The following is a 19,921-nucleotide window of genomic DNA, read 5'->3' on the forward strand; positions in this document are numbered from 1 at the left end:
CTCTGTCCTCCAGATGCAAGCTTTGCACACAGCACTGTTGGGGAGGAGGAAGAGTAAAACTGCTTAAGAGGAAGAACGTAAGGGGAGCAGAGGTGGGGTTCCAACACAGACAGACAGCTAGACAGTTTTGACTGGGGAGAAAGAAATTACTTTATTCTGGTACCTTATTAGCACTAAACTGGCAGTATCATCAACTGAGCCACTAGCACTGATTACTAAGTGATAGAATTAAAATTCAAAATAATTATTAGGCTCAATGAACTCTACAGATACTTCTGCTTTGTGAAGCATTGTAAGGAAGGAAAACAGTTAGAGAACTAGTAGGTTTACAGCTTCGGTTTGTTTTTAATTTGTTACAATGAGTAAAGCATAAGTCGCATCATGTTAACCCGGTTTTACCCCAGATTTCAGAAAAAATATTTCACATTTTATAAAATGTAATATCTCACACCTGTATGCTTTCTCACCCTATATCAAATTGGGGGTAATTTAACCCTGTTCTTAAATATGTAAACCCTGAATGTGAGACGGCAGGTAGCTGGACATTCAAAGGAAATAACAATAGTTAGCGGATATGGTTCATGACTGTGGACCATATTCTTCATGCCGAGGAATTGTGGCCTTTGTGTGTATGTTGCAGATTTCAACGATAATTCCCGCTGCATGAATTTAGGTCACTGCTTCTGAACAACATGTCATGTTCCTTCAGTGGTAAAAGGCCATATGGTACCTCATTAAATTAAATCAGCACAATGGAGCAGTGCAGCATAATAATTCAAATATCTTTGTGCCATTGTTTTCTATACCTGCTTTTACTACGAGGCCCCTGACTCTGAAAGAGAAAAGAAAATATTAACATGAGGCATAAATAGCTGAATCACTCTCAGCAAAACAGGTCACAAACATCTCCCAGCTACTCCTGTATTGTAAAATAAAACCATTATTTTAGGAGATTTGATCATTTCAAGAAAAAGAGTCAAGTGCACAATTTGAACAGTGAAGTTTGACACATTAGTCAGAAATGGACCAACGTCAAACTGGTGTTAGCATAGTGAAAAGATTAAAAATGCTACATTAGCAACCAATTCTGGTCCAGAAGGCACCCGATACATATAATATTTGATAAAACAAGGTTAGTAGTTTAGTAGCTGTTTTGGTGTTTTTGATGCTTACATTGACATTTTTCTTTTTCAAGACAACTGGGCAAGATCATGTGACAACCAAAAGCTCCAAAGCATCTACTAAATGGATCTTTTGGCTCTTTTTTTTTTTATCAACTGCGGTTTCCATGGTCAGCTACATAGTAAAGTATATCTGAATATAACATACGTGAGTATTTAGCACTCAGTTATACAGTATGATTATATTCACTTGATAAATCTGATAGCTAAATATTTACCAGCAGCAAAATAGTTACTGCAGACCTAATGTGCCTTGATTTATTTAAAATTACAGCAATTCAAGTACTAATTGCAATTACTGGCTAAAACCACAGTAGATATTATAGAGTGTGAAAGGAGAAAATGGACTTCTGGTAAAGTGGAGATGTTAAGGTGAAATGTGTTTATATTGTGCTCATAATAAACTACATTGTGTCATGGATTAAATAGGACTCCTGCCATATATAGTACACTATGCTTTGGCTACACCCTGCTCTGCATATACATGGCAAAAAGCGACTTCTGCTCTTACAACCTGTCATAAAAATTATGCAACAGCACAGGCAGGAGTGAGATCAAGCATGACACAAGACACACGCTGTAGTTACACATTAAGGCCCATAGCAAGCAGTGTGTTGTTTGTCCCTTAGGTTGGGTGTGATAAAACCTTCAGCTGCTAACACACAATGCAGCGTTCATCTTTGGACCTTCTATGTTTAAAGCATCACTGAACAAGGCAAAATGTCTGTTTGTTTCCTGGTAGCAAGAAAAAGAGTTTTGATTTGGAGTGAATTGTAGAGGGTGAGGGGGGGACTATGGTGCCATGGCAACCATACTACAATACTCTTTTTTTTAAACTATATTAATTTAACAACTCCATACCATGAGCAGCAATGTGTGCAAAACCATGGAAAGTCTGGATATACTGTATATGGCTTTTTTTTCATCTTAAGTGAATTCTAGACTAGATAGAGTAGTACATTTAGCCCGTAGCAGCACTAGCTAAAACGCCACAGTGAGAATTGGGTGACAGATTCTCAAATGTCAATCCACCCTCAGCTTCTCGCGTGCAGCATGCTCCATAGATGGCGCCCCATTTAGATGTCCGTTTGTTGATAGAGGAGAGCCATTCTGGTGATCCTTCTTCAGAGAACCACGGTGCTTCTTGTAAGTCTTGTGTGAGAGAAAGAGAGAAAGAAAGAACACGGTTAAATAAAGGTTACTTCATAATTAAATCTAATTGCTGAAACAGAAATGTCTATTTAGAATGTTAGATGGTATTGCTGAGGTAATGTAGAAACATCACAGGGTTTGTCTGGGGCACCTTCTGAGATATTTTGTTGATGTTATGTGTCACTGGCTAGATATTTTACACTATCTAACATCCGTGCTGGTTCTGTATCAACCTAAAAACTCTAGTATCATAAAAGGCTTTAACAAAAATGTAAAATACACAAAACTTAGATCCCAAAAATCTGCTAGCAGCAACAGAACACAAATATACAGTCTTATTTATAACAAGAAGGATAAGGCTGGTTTTATTCTCTGTTTGTCTTATAGTCAAATTAACTCCTGAAAATACTAAAACAGCAGGCCATAGATACTGTATATCACATTTCTGAAGCAAACACCCTTGTTAGTAGACTGAATTCATTCATTTGCCAACAATACGAAAATATCACCAGCCTTATATATACAGCAATTTAAAATGGAGACACAACTGACCTGAAAGTAGAAGTTTAAGAAAAGGATAATGAGCGTGAACATGTAGCTTATTTGGAAGAGGAGCCATCCAAAGGGGAAGCCACACGGCCATATGACCGCACACATTGTCTGGGACACGGTTAGGAAGAACTGGATCTGTGGAGGAAACACGACACACACAGGCAGACACACACCAGTGTGAAGGTGGCGCAGGGATAAAGGTGAAACTGAAATATGTTAAATTGATAGTAAAACATCTGCACTACACTAAAGTCTCGACAATCTGCCACAGCCTACACACTCTCCTTATAAGAGCATTTCTACACAAACTGATAGAAAAACAAAAGTAATATTATAACTGCATAGACCTTTTTTTTTTTTACTTCTCTTAAGAAGTAGAATTAAATCTCTTTATGACAATGAGGGTTTTGCAAATTAAATTGTCCAAAAGTAAAAAAACATACAATGATACTTACACAGTAATGTATTAGTAATAATAATCCTATAATATCAAATTAGTCTTTTTTTTTTACATTATGGCTTTTAATGTTTCAGTAAATTTTATAGACAATTAAGTTTTGAATACATGACTTTATTGTCACAACACTGTGGCATTGCTACTTTTACTTAAGTAAAGAATCTGAATACTACTAGAAACTACAGGATGAACCCACCAGCTGTAACTGTGTGATGTATTTCTTCCACCAAAGATACGGACGCACAGCTGGGATGGCTGAGAGGCCGTAGTAAGAATACATCACCACGTGGACAAAGCTGTTTATGGAGGCGCCAAAGTACGCTGACGAAGCACAGAGGACAGACGCAGGACATTAGTCATCTACAGCGAGCAACAACAGTCGGTATGTAGCATTCAGGAGTGCAGTGATCATACAGGGAATAACAATGTTTCATTAGTCTGCTCTGTTGGGAACCATTACAACAAATTTCATGAAAAATCAATAGAAGCCATTATGGGTAAAGTTATACAGAAATAATACAATGAACGCCTGATAAATGGTGAAAGGGTAAACTGTTTTCAAGACGTTATAATTTGCCAAGTGGTTTGCTTTACAGTTACCCAGTGAGGCAGCAGGGTGTCTTTTAGGTCTTTGTGGGGAAAACAACGGGTTTAACATTAGAGCACCTGAATTATTTCGCTTGTGCTGAGGCCAAACAGTAAATGTGTTTACTGGAGTGATTTGAGTCACTGGAGGTCAAATTTAGTGTTAAAACACTCACAGTGGCCGCAGGGGATCCAGTTCATGACAAACCACCAGATGTTCAGCATGCTAGTGTGGTGGTAGATGTGAAGAAAAGTGATTTGGTGATTATTCTTTCGTAGTATGAAGAAGAAGGTGTCCATGAACTCGATGAGCTTGGAGAAGTAGTACCACCACAGGACGTTCATGACCTGACAGGAGGCGCAGCAAAACAAACAAACAAACAAACAAACAAACAAACAAACAAAAAGGTTAAAGACAGAAATAAAACTAAATTTAAATCAATCAAAAAATAAATACTTCTTTAAAACTCACACACTCACACACACACACATAGTCATACAAGGTGAAATCTGTCACCGAGGCCCTTGAAAGTTCAGGATGAACCATGAAGCAATGTAACTTTCTCTAGCAGGGAAATGTTGACATAACATTTTATTTCATCACTGCAGAAGTACAAGGCTGGGCACATTTCACTATGAGCTTTGTTTTCACTTCCACTGCAGCGCTCAGTGGGGACACTGAAGAGAGGCATCCTGATGACACAAGTCAGATTAAACTGACTCCGTTTCTGTATAGGTACGTGGCCACTGAAATCTGGAAATGTATACTCACATTTTGTCTAGTATTATACTTATGTATTCTAACTGCCCTGCAGTAACTGGTGTTTATACATTCGATGTCCTGTCTATCATGTACTTTGCAATGAAGTGATGTTAATGATGTCAATATACAGTAGTATCATAAAAACATGCTTGTCTGACCCACCTTGTTATCCACTTCCTGTGCACTGTGAGTGTTCTGACAGTAGAAGTTGTAGCTGCTGTGCCACACAGCAGTAAGAAGCTGATTAAAAAGACATATAGATGAATGAGTATTTTACCAAACCCTTGAACACATCTGCAAGACACAGACACAGTGTGATGCAAAAATACAACACAAAAGTGAAACTTTAAAGATATGGTGCAACTCTCCCTCCTACATTTGGTTCCATGTGTGTTTGGTGTCACATTGTGGTGACTGAGCCTTAGCTGCTGAAGTTACTTATAAATATTTCAACTAGTTAAAGGTAACCACACCATGAGGTCACCCTGCTATTAAAATATAATGTATGGTGTGTTGTTTAAAAGGTCTTCAGGTCATTTTGAGCACCATTCAACATAAATGATTAGTTAGCTTTAAACTATTTTGATCTGAAGTCCGTTCACAATTACAGCATGCATACAATAACAAAACAATGTTAAAACAAACTGGACAGAACACATAATACAAAATACTGTATACACAACAGTATAACACAGATACTTAATACTTCCTAATATCAGCAAGAAGTGTATATATATATATAGTGTATAAAAAACAAAGGCAGGGATATTAGCATCTTTTGGAGCCCCTTCTCTTCTCGTCGTAGGCCCACATCTTTCAAACTCCGTGTGTGACACAGACTATTTTAAATTTGAAATCCAGGTGATGTCCAAGTTGACATCATCAAGGTTATTTTCTTAGACTTGACACTAGGCATAAAAAACATTAAAGAAATCCACAGGCTGAGAACTACTCTGTGTGACAAGTAGAAAAATATCTACCGGTAAATGTGAAACAGGTGACATTCCCCTTTAAAGAATCAAACCTCATTTACAGTAAATAGCATGGTTCAATGCTGATTCATCATGTCAGTATTTTATCTGCTGCTGTAAAAGGCCTTATTAACACTTATCCTTGTCCTCCCTCTGACCTGATATACAGTAACTACCTCCTTGATTATTTCTTCAAACCTAGAGTAGTCAGCACATATGAATGAATCACAGTTGAATCACTGTGTGATTAACCCCTGTGCCCTGGAAAGGTGATGAGAACAAAACTGCCTTGTACTTTGATCCATATCAGGTGGTATTGATCACTTTGGACTTACACGTGCACAGAAACACAACTTCAGGTTCGGACCTCCTGGTGTTCACAGGTAAACTAACCAGCACTAAATACCATCATCATTACAACTGTGCACTTTTGCTTAACTTAAACAGCAAATTCACCTTGCTAAATGCAACTTTTATGTTTGTACACATCTGTGCATCTATGAATTTCAGTTCAGCTGTTTATATTAGAAAGTAAAAAAATTGAAAAAAAAAAAGAAAATAGCAGCTTTCCAGCAAACAATGGTGGGGGGCTGTACTAATGTCTGCGGGGACATATGAGGTATTGGATGACTGAAACAATGCATGTGTCAGCATCCAGCTGTGTCCCTCTCACTCTCTGTTAGCATTGTCTCTTGTGATAGCTTTCAGAGAACAACGCCAGTGGGCACAGGGCCGTGGCTAGTCAAAGTTAGTGTCCAAAAAATGGTTTGACATTTTTTTTTTTTTAATTTGCTTATTTGCTTTCTTGTAGAGAGTTAGTGAGCATGCAGCTCCTGCTCAGGTCAGCTGTCTGCTGTGTTATGTTAGTGATTATGTTTGGGGCACACCTCTCTGAGCTGAGCAGTCTATTTACCTCATAGAACATGTAGAAAGACAACAACGTGACGCCCAGATTGTAGAGCACCAGGAGGCCTCTGCAGGAGTAGGGCTGCCTGTGTTTCATGTACTTGGGCCCCATCCACACAATCAGAAGGTACATGACTGTCAGTGCAAAGGTCGGTGGGTAGTTGTCGAGCAGAAGCCACCCCCGCACCCGCTGATCTGAAATATGGAGAAATATATCTGAAGAGTCCACTGTTACCTCTAGATCAAAAGCAGTACACAACGAGTACATCATATAATAAAAAAACTGGGCCAAAGGTTTTCGACATTATCTCCACTGCTGCCTTTGCCCTCTGTACTCTACTGAGTTTCTGCAATATTTCCAAAACTCCAGAAATCAAACAAGGACAGTGCTTTTAATATCAGCTACTGTGGTGCCAGTATAAGCTTGACTTACCTCTGGGACCAATCCATGATTCAAAGAAAGTGTTCAGTTTATAATTGAAGGCCTCCATTTGACACCTAACAACAGAATACACAATGACACACATGCATTACTCAAGGGTTCTACATCCACAGTAATGTTAAAAATTATTTTTGATTCATAAATGCTAAATCAACAAGCCAAACATGATCATGATAAGCCCAGAATATTAGCAAACAGTTGCCAGTTTGTGGATCTACTTCTTACCCTGGTCATTGGTCTGGTGTTGAACCTGTTGTACTGTGCGCCCTAGATAACTGTGTCTATTGATTCTCCAGCATCACCGTCCAAATGACTGTGGTTTTGAGCAATAAATAAATAATGGCCACTTGTCACTCTGGGATGCAAAGAACAAGCGAGCAGGCAGGTGTGTGCAGACCACAGTCGTTTTATAGCTTTTAGACTGTTGGAGCATTTATTAGCTCTGGCGTGCACGAGGGATATTAACTGCAGAATCTTGTCTGGTACAGAGAGTGCTGCTACATAAACTTTGCACATGTTCTCTTGCCAGACCTGTGGTGATGTATTATTGTTTGCACCTGTTGATCACTCAGTCCTTTGAGTTTCACACACATGGGTGGTGTATCCAGTACTTGTGGAAAGCTCAGGGAAAGGCTGAAAAGTACAGATTTACTTTGTAGTTTCCAGAAGATTTTTTTTAATCAACAATAGATGTAACGTACAGTATGGTATTAGATTCCACTGCTCTGGTTCTGAAGGTCAGCTCAACATTGTTATATAAAGCAAAAGGCCATCGGGAGGCGACAGTGGCGCGGTGGGTAGAGCAGTCGTCTCCCAATCAGAAGGTTCGAATCTCGGTGCCTCCTATTGAAGTGTCCTTGGGCAAGACACTGAACCCCCCCATTGCCCCCGATGGTTAGAGCCATCGGTTCTGTACCGGAAACAAATTCCTTGTAGCATACTTGGCCAATAAAGGTGATTATCCTTATCCTATTTACACAACTGTATGAATGTTTGGCTGCTCCAGAACCTGCTCTGCCTCTGCCCCACCAAGCACCTGCTCCATTTCACTCTTCTCTCCTCCACCCAGTAACCTGTTCTTTGTTTGTCTTAATAAACACCTTTGTGTTCCACTACCAGCGAGTGTGTGTCTGCATATTGAGGCCACCTGTTACCTGGACCCCTTGACAGAATTCAATCTATTTTGAAAAAAAACCCATATAATATATTCACTTAAATCCTGTAAATATTCATATTTTAATCATCTGAGTTGCACAAAAGCATATAAGGAACGCAGGTACTGCGTGATACTAGTAATTTCTTAAAAACACCTTTTAAACATGATACAATGTGTTGACTTAAGACAGTAAATGTTGGGCTGTGCATGTTATCAGTAATTGCCTATGCAACAAATCGCATAATTGCCTTTGTCCATGATCACTTACAGTATCTGCAAGAACTAAATATGCCTTATTACGGCTGCTCCAAACATGATAATCTGAAAGGCTTTAATCAGAGCACGAGGAGCCACAACAGGGGAGCATGGTAACAGCCACTCAGTGAGTCTCTCCACGGTGGAGTGATGCAAAACTAATGCATCATCTGAAGTTTGTTTAGTGGTTTCATCTGACAGTGACTCTTTGAAACTAGTTAGGGTTGGGCAGCGTTATAGTATGTGTCGATATCCAATAATGTACACATCATCAGATATACTGTACAGATATTCTACTGATAGAAATCTCAAGACATGCTTATACTGAGGCAAGTTTCAATTTCCATTTATTATAAAGTTTCTTAATAGACTTTCCATAAATATTACCCCGATATATTGACACTGGGATAGAAAGGTAATCCGAACTAGATCTTAAACCTAGGTCTACAGGCTACTCTCTGAGAGGTAATAGTGCAGGTACCTACATGGGTAGTAGTGAGGTTATACTGTAGGCTATGATGTCCTGCACTGGAATTATGTATAGGAGTGATGACAGGAACAGTGAATCTAATTTACAGTTGAGTATACTAAAGACTAGTAGTAGAATAGGCTATAAGAATTTAAAAACGCACCACTAATACCAGTACTACCAGTACAGGTGGTGCGTTTTTAAATTCCATGTATAGAAGGGTACATTAGTGTTGATATGCTGATCGGGCAGCTTGGAGATCTCATGTCATATGTACGGGAGTACTAGGCTGTTACATGTGTATCCGTTCATTTGCACCACACTACATTTCCATCACAAGCCACACGTGTAATCCAAGCTGCCCTCTTCACACCGTGGTGTAGGTAGCCACTGAACAGTTAAGGTGAGCGCTGAGCTGGTGACGGTGGCTTTCTATACCAGCCTCTAATTCCATAGATGAAACTTCCAGAGAAGAATTAAGGAAATAGGCCTAATCATTAAAAACAAACTCATGGCATCCTCGATCGCATCCAGGCTACAGCGAGGTCACCGCTTCAGCATCACCCAAACTCATCGCTTACAGCCGCCATGCAACAGATCTGCAAAAACACCATAGAAAGCCTTACCATAAAGTCACCCCGCTGTCCGATCGCGTTAGATTGAGAGCGAAATGTTGGTTGTGGATGAAAAGATGCAGCTGTGCGCCAGTCTACCTTCTGAGGCGGGGAGAGAAGGAGGGAAGACGTAGGCTATGGGTAACCTTCGCTGGCCCGGTCTGAGCACAATGTGCAGCCTTGTCGCTGGGTGGAAAACAGTGGGAGGGACACCCAGCCCACACTGGCCCGTTGCCCCACAGGAGCCTCAGAGCCAGGTGACCCGGTGTGTTGCAACGACCCACACATAGGCTACACCCACAGTCAAAAAGATGACATAAGGACACTGTACTTGGAGTCAAATAGGTTATGATTTCTGTAGACGAGGCATGTGGAGGCTGTATGAATGCGGGAAGCATATCTGTTGAAACTTTTGTTTAAATCATTTTCCCTGTTATTTGGAAAACGATCAGTTCATATTTGTAGAAATAAAAGCTACGCATACAGTATATTAAGTGCGCAAACAAGCGCCAAGATTTAGGTATTCAATCCCTTTACATAAATAAATGCACTGTTCCTTAACTAAAATTATAAAAGGTATCAAAAGTAAAAGTAGCCATTATCCAGAAAAATAACTTTTATACTGTTGTATAGATATTATATGAGATGAATATTACTGATGGGCATCCTCTGTTTTTGCCCAGGCCCATATACCTTCAATGCCAATTTCATGTTTATCTCATTGTATTCTGTAAAGTATTAGCAACAACCCAAACAGTGTGAAAAAGTGTCTTGAATGTGTCTTGACATGTTGTTTAGTGCAAATGGGGATAACAATGCAACATACAGTCCCTGCTCAAAACTCAGTGGGGCCCCTGAGCCTGTGCCTGGCAGGCCCATTCAGTAATCCATCCATGGGGCCAGCCACTGCAGTTTAACTTGATCAGATTATTTTTTTTAAATTAGGACTGCAGCTGGATCAAAGATTCCAGGATGCTTTAACCTCTAGAGTCCTGAGCTTTGGAAACCCAAGCTGTGCGGTCCTCATATGAGGACGCAGGGACTCTAGAGGTTAAAGGTGCAGTAGGTGAGAAAACGGTGTGACATGTTTTCTAGTAGCTATTCGTAACACATGGAGCCACAGTAGATAAGCAGGGATGATGGCTGAACTATGGCATTAAGATACTGCTTATCGAGTCAGTGGAGCCTGTCATGGCAGTTTAGCCAAAGTAAACACAATACAGGCGTAAAGCCAGATCAGGCCACTGAGTATCAGGAGTTACAGGGACAGAAATGCATGCGTTTACAGTGTTACACCTGAATCTCATCTCCCCTTCTTACTTAGGGTGTACATAGTTCAGAAACTCTGATCACTGATAAGACATTATATAGACCTTTTCACAGGTTAATTAATAAAATTAATAATGGCTGAATCAGATTTATCTACCTACCTCAGTTCAGGGTTCTGGTGTTGTTCATGACGATAGCTTACTGTTACACAGCCACTGGTAATGTCACCGCATGGTAACACCTGCACTTTTCTACTACAAATCTCCAGAAGTCAGAGGTGATAAATTGATTTATTAAAACTGACAGACCTAAAACATGCTTTCACACAAATTCTCCATTCAATTATTTTTAGTTTTTGCACAGGGTCTTATAGCATGGTAATTTCGGTGCTCTCATATCGCTACATGCCGGTGTTCCTTTTGGAACTTTTATTTAGTTCTAATGTTCATTGCATTACAATGAGTTGTCTGTGCTCTAATTTTCATTTGCAGCATAAAACTATATCTCTGGTCTCTCCAGACCAGAACCAGCATTCATTATTTGGTCCAAGAGGTCAAACTATGTCCTTGTTTGTCACTGCATGTGTGCATTATGTAAAAGATGTGGCTCAATATCACCATCTTGTGGCTGAAATAGGAAGATTAAGTGGAGAATCAGTTTTGAGAGAGTGATCCTGGTCCATGTGTGTGCTCACTTCTGTCTCTGCGCCCTCTGGATTTTGTGTGAAAGTCTGTCTGTGCGAAAGGTTTTGAAAGGGCACAACACAAGTTTCAAGCACATTTGAGAGGTGCAGCTTTGTAAGAGCAGATTCAGATTTCAGAGCAAGAACAGAATCATGAGCGCACTCGCAATGATCAATGCTGCTCTCGCTCGTTTTTAAAAGTGCTGAATCCCCTGAGCGTAAACTCAAAACTTGGAGCAGAGCATCACCTGGAAATCACCACCTGAATTACACCTTGACACTTCCTTCTACTGTCAAAATAAACGCCAGGTGTTTTTAATCACCAGAAACAGTATTTGATATCTGTAATGTAGACATGTCTTACTTATAGATTTATTTTAAAACACTGCCACAAAGCAAACAATGGTTCACCATTTCCACTTGGATGCAACACAGTTTTAAAAGGCTCAATCACAATATCAACAGAGCAAAGCAAACCTTTCTTCTAAAATATTAGACATGTTATTGTAGAGCGGGGACACACTATTTACAGAATACCAGACTACTGTACAACTCTTTGCTATATTTACATTCTCAAACAGACATGCAACATTTCCAGAGAAAAATAAATACACATCTGTTTTAGCTATTACACAACCTTCTGCATGTCTTAACCCTATTAAAATAATTCTGTATTCATAAGAATCTGATACAGTATATATAAACACATTAGATGCATGTGTGTCTCTTACAACACACTCATGTTGGTTAGCATTCTCTTACAATTGGGCTGCTTTCATTTTAAGCCATTCATTTGGTCTTTCGTTACATGCTTTCAATAATGACTGCATTTTTGCAGTGATTCTCATTTGGACTTGTTAACTGGGTTTCCAATGAGCTCTGGGCATTGCTCTTTTCCTTTTGCAATCCTATCGCACTTGCGAAAGAGGTCATAGTTGATCTTGTCAGTGATGACACTGTCCTGTTTATACTGTGGGTGCTTTGCAACAAATTCCCTCATCCACTTGGCCATGGTCATAAGTTCGCCTGTTTCAGATCAGAGAGATCAAGAGTTACAGGTGAAGCTACACAAGGAGGAAATCTGTGTTTGGCTTATGTGAACATTAAGCTTTGTCCTTTATTGGTAATGTACCTGAGGCACGTTTCTTGATGAGCTTCAGATAATTCAAAATGGTGCACCTGGTGTCCACATCAACTTCCATGGTTTCCAAATAGGAGTTAAGGATTGGGATAAGCCCTTGAAAAACTCCCTCCTGGTGATGAAGAAAGAAGAAATGGCTTGAAGCTAGACTATGAGTCTACAGCATGCTAGCAGCTCTGTGAGGGCGTACTAAGGCACACCTGGTACTACTCACCTTTCCATTGATGATTGTGTCGATGCTCATCAGTGTGTACTCCTCATTAGCACAGTCAGTCTCCAAGCTGTTCTGGGCAGAAGCGGCGCCATCGGGGACTGGGTTGCAGCCTGTTGGAGGACAATACAAATGTATTAGTTAGTTCTGTTTAAGGCCATCACCATAAGCTGTATTTTGGGTTTTATCCACCTTTGAAGATGTCCTTTTGGAAGTAAAACATCCCCTCCTGAACAGCGTTCCTCTTCTGTGCAACCTTCATGTTTTCATCCACCTAATAAAAGACAAGTGTTTCCTGTATGAGGGCACTGTGTACAAAACCCCCCAGTATTATTAGAACCCACATGTCCTACTCCATTAGTTAAAATTGTCTTCAAGACTAGATGCGTGTGGCTGTTTCTGTTTCCACCTTTGACAAAGGTATTAGGAAGTCCAGTTTGTAGGACAAGATCACTCTGGTGAGCAAGACGACAAAGACCACGTACGCAGCGTTTTCAAAGTCAGTTAGCTGCACCTGGGGGGGAAAAGCAGATATAAAATTTTACTCACCGTCAAGTTTTCTTCAGTATTAAATAGGTCACTGAATATAAACCCTGAGTAGGGGTGTGACAAGATCTCGGGCCACAAGAAGTCACGATATTAAAATGTGACAATATTTCTCATCGAGGCTAAAGCCGTCTCATGATATCAGTACATAACAGACCCAGGCCAGTATGACGGAGTGCGAGGTTATTTTCACACTAGCCTTGCAAAAATGCAACTCCCTGTTGTGTTTTAACACAAGTGGCTGCACTGGTCGGGGGTGAGGAGTGGTAGGCACACTCAGAACCTGTGTGCCAGAGACAAATTCCTTGAATGTTCAACATACTAAAGCTGATTCTCATTCTAAATGTACCGTCACACCCCTAACCCTGACTACAACTGAAGGTGAAAATGATAAAGAGTCTAGCTGGTTATTACCTCCATGGGGCGGAACTCAACTCTCCAGCCAATGTCAGAGTTTGGAGGTGGAGGTTTAAACCTCATTGTCTGCCAGTTAGTTGACTGAAGGTTCTGCAAGACAAGTTTAAATACTTGATGCTGATACACTGAATTCGAATCTGTATATTTGGCTTTCTTCTAAAAAACTGCTTATGAAATCCAGGAAACTTCACCTCAAAGTGATCAGACTCATTTTCATCATCCAAGTGTATTTTCTCCTCAAAGACAGAGAGTGGATCTCGGATGAAGAGGTGTGCTATGTGTTGGGCCAGGAGCTTGTCGATTCCTGCAAACAAAAAGCTGATTTATTTCTTTATTGTACAAGCATCTATTAGTGTATTATTACTGTAAAGTTAAATATTTTTCATTTACTCAACATATTCCTGTGGATAACATGGCAAAGCACTTGTATTGTATTTCAGACATCAGTTTCTCCAGTACCTGCACTGAGCAGCTGCTTGTAGATCTCCTCGTCTATCGTCAAATTGATGTCGTTGTACTTCTCACCACAGCGAGAGAGGTAGCTGTCGATGGAATCATATCTTGACTTGAAGATCCTGTATTTATTGTTTTTCAAAGGCTGCAAAAGAAAAAGCCATTTTCATACTTCACACTCAAATATGAACTTAAAAGGATGTTCATTTTATCAGCTAGGTGGTGCCTTTGCCTTTTATGAACAAAAAAGGCAAACTGTCCTCAAGAGGAAACTGGTGAACTTGCACTGCGTGGTTCTAGTCGCTGGCAGCATTCATATAAATACACCCAACAACAAGCTCAGGCAAAAAAATAAAAAATAAAAATGATTGAGCTGTTGCAGTAGGTCAGATGACTGATTGTTTGCATACAAATCTGAAGTGTCAATAATGACAAGTTTAATATTTTTATCATGGCATCATCATCCATTTGTTGTGGAACAAATTACAAACTGTTCAATGGATTTGCTGCACAACCTATTTTGGTCCATTAATGACGCCTTACACTGGAAGAGAGTGCTGAACATTCAGAGTGAGAAACCATGCCTCTCTTTATACTACATTTTTTGCACACTAAATGTCTTTTGACATAATCTACTGTTTCGGGCTGATTTCAGCTCCGCCTGCTCACCTTCAGCCCACGTTCCTCCTGTGTCCGGTCGTCCACCGAGGCAGAAATGACTCCCCAGCGGCAATCAATATCTGACACAAAGCCTCTGTAGAAGGGAGAGGCTGCACTCAGTGCCATCTGCAAAAAGTAAAAACCATATTTGGGGCAGAGAATTCTTAATTAAAATGTGGGTACAAAAACAGGTGACAAAGCTGACATTATAGAAATACACTGACACTTGTCAATTCAATGGGTGCTCACCTCAACCTTTTTATATATAGAAATCTTGCACTTCATTCAAATTCTTTATAGTTGGTTTCAAAATATCGTAGTTTATGTAAATATATAAGTTCAATAAATATAATCATGATAATATGACAGGAAGCACATTTTATTGATCCACTCACCACAATGGGGCAGAATGTTGCGAGCTGGTCATAAAGGTATCTCGCCTCAGCAATGCTGCAGGCCTGAAATGTCACCTGCAGAAGCACCATGAAAACAACAAGCAGGGGCTGAAGTACACTTATATATCACTTATTGGGACTGTAAAGCTAAAGTCACACAAAACTGTGTAACTAGTCCAGGTTATATCATCTCATTGCTAACACTGAAAACTAAAGGACTATTGAAGGCAACAAATACTCTGGGATGAGCCACAGCTCTGGCAATTGATTCCAAACCTGCAGACAACAGTTGCCCATGCCAAAGCCCATGGCATCCATGTAGATATGATCAGGCAGAGCTGCCCTCGCCGCTTCACCATCGTCCTCAGGAAACTCCTCCACAAATGGAGACGGAGTGCGCTCGTCTTTGAAGACTGAAGCATGAAACAGAATAGAGTCATTTGTATTCACTTCCTCCAAGTCAGTCTGACAGGCATTAAAACCTTTAAGTGCATTTACCGGTGCACGTTACCCTCTGGCCACCGGTATTTTCTTGAAAAACAAGTGACTTATTTTGCTTCATTTAAACTTACTTGGGACATTAATGACGACTTTCTCTCCTCTTCTGTGGCGTATGTTTCTAGTAAGGGTGCTGAAGAAGAAAACACACACACACTTCATTATACAGTAGTAAACAGCATGAAATGAATGAGATAAACACTCTCTCTCTCCATCACACTGTCTTTCCCTCAGCATTTATATTCAGCAAAAGTCCAAATGTAGAAAAAGTACCCCAAACCCCACTGTTAAAAACATGAGCTATCAAATATCTTTTCTTGTCCATGTTTTAGTCCTTTGTGGGGTAATGATCTTTCTTCAACCAGGATGATCAGGTTTGGGTTTCAATGGAAAAGGCTTACAAAAAAGAAAGCATATACAGTACATGCACCACATAAGGGGAATGTCTTTGAAGAATTATTGAGATATTCCACATAAATGCTTCTTTAAGTATCTACAGTAGAAATCTTCATTGGATCTGCTCACAGAGAGTCCTTATCTACGTATTGCCCCTACAGAAAAGATTATTTCGGACAAGTATTATTTCCAAAACCTACAGTGGATCATTGTGCCAAACCAAGCCTCTGAGTTTGCGAAGTTCAAACTAAATACCGAGAAGGAAGGCACAACCTTCCTCCGTTATCTTCAGATAACTAGGTGAGGGCAAGAGCACAAACAAAAACTGTTAGTGCTCAGATCAAATTACTACTATACAACCAGCTGGTGAGGACATACAATACGTGACCAGATACAGATGGACAGATTAGTGCCAACCCAGATGTGTGTGCTAGATGTGGGCAGAAGAAGGGAAACTGTTTCTGCTGCGCTTAGGAATGTGATAAAGTTGAAATTCTTATGGGAGATCAAACATGTCCTTGAAAACTTGTTGGGTGCACTTGACCCTAAACTTTTTATAAATGCCTTTAACCCTGAAAACACAGTATGTGTACAGAAGATATTGTTGCTTTACATTAGCCTTTTCCTTGCCAAAAGAGAGAGACCAGTAACTGCCAGCATTAATTGTACTGAGGAATGATTTACCATGTACATACTAAAGGCCAATTTTTGAAAAAAATGTAGTTGAGGAAGTGTCATGTCCTTCACTGCAGTGATTTGATTTGTCTGAATAAACTGGTATCTTCTTGTCTTTATCTGTTGTGTTATTTCAACAACCACACACACACGATCATGAAATTCTAACAACGAAGCCTACCTGAACCTCGGGTGTCTGTTGATGGCTTCATCTGGGAAAAACAGCGACTTGGACACTCCCTTTTCAACAGGCGTGGGGCTGCACTCCGGTTTGGTGAATCCTGGGCAGCCTAACCTAAACAAAAGACCAGCACATTCTGTAGTTTACATAACTGTTACAGGGGTGCGACCGTCGATTAACAAATCTTCTAAAAGTAGGCGCTCAAGGCCATGGCGCTCAACCAAGGACAACATTCAAATCACAAAAGAAAGATATAGTAGAAAGTTTGCAGAGCCAAATCAACAAGAAAGTTCCTTTGGTTTAGTGCAGACTAACACACATATCAGCACAGGGGGGAAAAGTGCCTAAACCTAAAATGACTCATTTAAATGGGGTTTGGACTGTTTCAGTTTGCTATTAAGTATGGCAGAGAAAAACTTCACAATGAACAAGCTGTGGAACAAGTTCTGATCACTGACTAATCCATAAATCAACTCATTGTTGCAGCTCTAAAGTATTATGCTGACAATTAAAATGTCAATATTGTGAACTTACTGAATTCATCTAACTGATAAAGGACACATATCCCATACAACTGCCATATGTCAAACAATGGATCTGCTTCTCGTCTGTGTTTTACCATCATCTCCACTTCTTAACGAGAGTCAAAACACTTGCTAAAACCTACTAGGTACCTTGGAAAGGAGGTGATGGTGCACAGGGTTTCATTCTGGTTCAGGACAGCCGAGGCCTCTCGTCGTCTCTTCCCCATGTTGCCCTCCACAGTGTTGAACTCTGACATCGTCCCACCGTACGGCTGCCCTGGAGTTCCTTCAATCATGTAGCTGCCATATTCAGGTCTCCAAAGTGTGGGGTGACTGCAAAAATATACAAACGCTGTGAAAGCATTCTACTGTTACAGGTCAGAAAGGAAGGAGGCAATCAGCACGGGGGCCCTGGTCTCAGTGTCACGATGACCTACCTGATTAAATAAAGGGACTGCTCTCCCTCTATTGTGTGTCGGCCATAATTTTGACGAGGTACACAAATGCAACGTATTTGTGCTTCAGAGCGTGCTCTGTGGTGTGTTCAACAGAGGGGCAGTAATAAGGAATGCGTCGGCCCCGTTGTTCCCACTGCCATTTCCACTCAGTGAAGTCGGCTCCACAGATTTAGACTGACGTCATAGGCAGCGAGCAAGCAAAACACTCAGGAGCTTGTACAGATGCATTTATACCACACGCTGAGAATTTTTTAGAGAGTTTCGATATGCACACAGCATTAACGTTCCTCAGACGTTACACGAGGACACGTTTCTTCATATTTGAGGACTTCATCCTGAACACGTCTGTGAACGGTTCATGCAGATGATTCTGAGACAAATGGTTTATTTTGTCATGGGGACATTTTCAGAACAACTTTGCAAATGTATGTTAAACTAGGGCTGGATTAAAATATCAGTAGATCAAACTGAAAATGAACGGGCATCTATTCTCTTAATCATGCACAGCATTAAAATGAATATGTCTGGGTTCTGGACCATTGACCAGACTTAACAAGACTAGAAGTGTAACTACAACTACTTTCATTACTGATTAACCAACCCAAGGTGAAGGCTTCAAAATGCTTCACACAACACTCCCAAACCCAGAGACACTCAGTTTATTATCATATAAAGACAAGGGAAATCAGCAAACATGTTTTAAGACATCCCCTTCTGGAAATGGACTGTTTTCTCACTATTTTCAGAACAATTAATCACAAGAATAATCAGCAAATTAATGAGATATTAAAAACCGTCATTACTTGCAGCCCTCATTTACACGCTTCAAACTGAACATAGATGCAGATCTTTTATGTTTCTTGATCAGACATTTGATCAGAAATCTGTAAAAAGTTAGGTTATGGGTTACTGAGTGTTGACAGTGACAAATCACTGAAAATAAAATGCACAACACAATTAAGTGTGCAAAAAAGTGAAGGGGTCAGAGAACGTTCTGAAGCCACTGTATATAGTATTCAACAAAACTTAATACAATCCTGCACAAAAATCACTAAAATGTAAAATGATTCAAAACTGTACCGTCTCACATTAAGTGTATAATTTTAAGCTGATGTTTAGTGTTTTTAATCTTATGTGCAAACAGGTTGGAGAGGATACATTCAGAGTTCACCCTCACACAAACAGGTTAGAGAGGATACATTCAGAGTTCACCCTCATTGCAACAAGTGACTCCACCTGTGACCACTGCAACAAACACCTGTCATTTCCATTTAAGGCTAATTGCACAAACAAGGTTATAATAGAACCAGTTTTCTTAAGTCTGGTCTGAGTTACGTCTCGTGCAACCTGACGCCTCATGGAGAGGAACTGCCCGAACAAGTAAGAAACCAGATGAGACTTCATGACAGAGAGAGAAGGCACAAGAGCATCAATAGGTGACTGAACATCAGTGAAACAGTTTCAGCGGTGGTTAGGAAGAGCCATACTAACAAAAGAAGGTGCTGTGGCATCCTCAGTGAATGATGCTATTTGCACAGCCTTGCACTGAAATACAGACAGGTAAGTGCTTCTGACTTGGCACAAGGATTATCTGTGGAAATTGGTGTCTCGGTGACTGATCACTCAATTGCAAAAAAACAAAACTGTGTGATTATACTTTGCCAAAACAAATCAACTAGCATACAGTGATCGAATGGTGTTTGTGAAACATGGAGCTGCCTAAGTGCAACAGGGAGACGACATTTACAGATGAGTTATTGGGGGAGGTGACAGCGGTGTGGTGGGTAGAGCAGTCGTCTCCCAACCAGAAGGTTGAAGGTTCGAATCTCGGTGCGGGCAGTCCACGTGTTGAAGTGTCCTTGGGCAAGACACTGAACCCCCCCCCCCCATGGTTAGAGCCCTTGGTTGGGGG

At 40.3% G+C, this 19,921-nt stretch overlaps 2 protein-coding genes across 2 annotated transcripts in view; both read right to left on the reverse strand.

Moving 5' to 3' along the window:
• Positions 1-321: 321 nt before the first annotated feature.
• Positions 322-9,737, reverse strand: elovl5 (ELOVL fatty acid elongase 5). The gene is made up of 8 exons (XM_020603153.1): positions 9,516-9,737; positions 7,001-7,065; positions 6,575-6,762; positions 4,853-4,930; positions 4,104-4,275; positions 3,539-3,663; positions 2,886-3,020; positions 322-2,333 (listed from the first exon to the last, which is right to left on the reverse strand). Exons 2-8 carry the CDS (start codon positions 7,056-7,058, stop codon positions 2,205-2,207), a joined length of 885 nt encoding a protein of 294 aa, XP_020458809.1. The 5' UTR covers positions 7,059-7,065; positions 9,516-9,737; the 3' UTR covers positions 322-2,204.
• Positions 9,738-11,812: 2,075 nt separating this feature from the next.
• gclc (glutamate-cysteine ligase, catalytic subunit) overlaps positions 11,813-19,921 on the reverse strand; it is a 14,157-nt gene continuing 6,048 nt past the window's right edge. Inside the window, exons 3-16 of the mRNA XM_020603130.1 lie at positions 17,702-17,884; positions 17,028-17,141; positions 15,850-15,908; positions 15,554-15,690; positions 15,278-15,352; positions 14,892-15,008; positions 14,229-14,367; positions 13,961-14,073; positions 13,767-13,859; positions 13,216-13,320; positions 12,999-13,080; positions 12,810-12,919; positions 12,587-12,707; positions 11,813-12,480 (exon numbers count right to left, since the gene is read on the reverse strand). Coding sequence (XP_020458786.1) covers positions 12,299-12,480; positions 12,587-12,707; positions 12,810-12,919; positions 12,999-13,080; positions 13,216-13,320; positions 13,767-13,859; positions 13,961-14,073; positions 14,229-14,367; positions 14,892-15,008; positions 15,278-15,352; positions 15,554-15,690; positions 15,850-15,908; positions 17,028-17,141; positions 17,702-17,884 — 1,630 coding nt within the window. The 3' untranslated portion in view covers positions 11,813-12,298. The remainder of the gene's footprint in view (positions 12,481-12,586; positions 12,708-12,809; positions 12,920-12,998; positions 13,081-13,215; positions 13,321-13,766; positions 13,860-13,960; positions 14,074-14,228; positions 14,368-14,891; positions 15,009-15,277; positions 15,353-15,553; positions 15,691-15,849; positions 15,909-17,027; positions 17,142-17,701; positions 17,885-19,921) is intronic.

This window comes from Monopterus albus, unplaced genomic scaffold, assembly GCF_001952655.1.
Source record: "Monopterus albus unplaced genomic scaffold, M_albus_1.0 scaffold60.1, whole genome shotgun sequence".
Lineage (NCBI taxonomy): Eukaryota > Metazoa > Chordata > Actinopteri > Synbranchiformes > Synbranchidae > Monopterus > Monopterus albus.

What these genes read in the sequence shown, in the direction of transcription:
- elovl5 (XM_020603153.1), bottom strand. Translation starts at nt 7,058, where the DNA reads ATGGAGGCCTTCAATTATAAACTGAACACTTTCTTTGAATCATGGATT. An exon ending in ATCATGGATTGGTCCCAGAG is followed by an intron (nt 6,763 to 7,000) that starts GTAAGTCAAGCT and finishes TCCATATTTCAG; the next exon opens with ATCAGCGGGTGCGGGGGTGG. An exon ending in CTGGATCCCCTGCGGCCACT is followed by an intron (nt 3,664 to 4,103) that starts GTGAGTGTTTTA and finishes GTGCTTCGTCAG; the next exon opens with CGTACTTTGGCGCCTCCATA.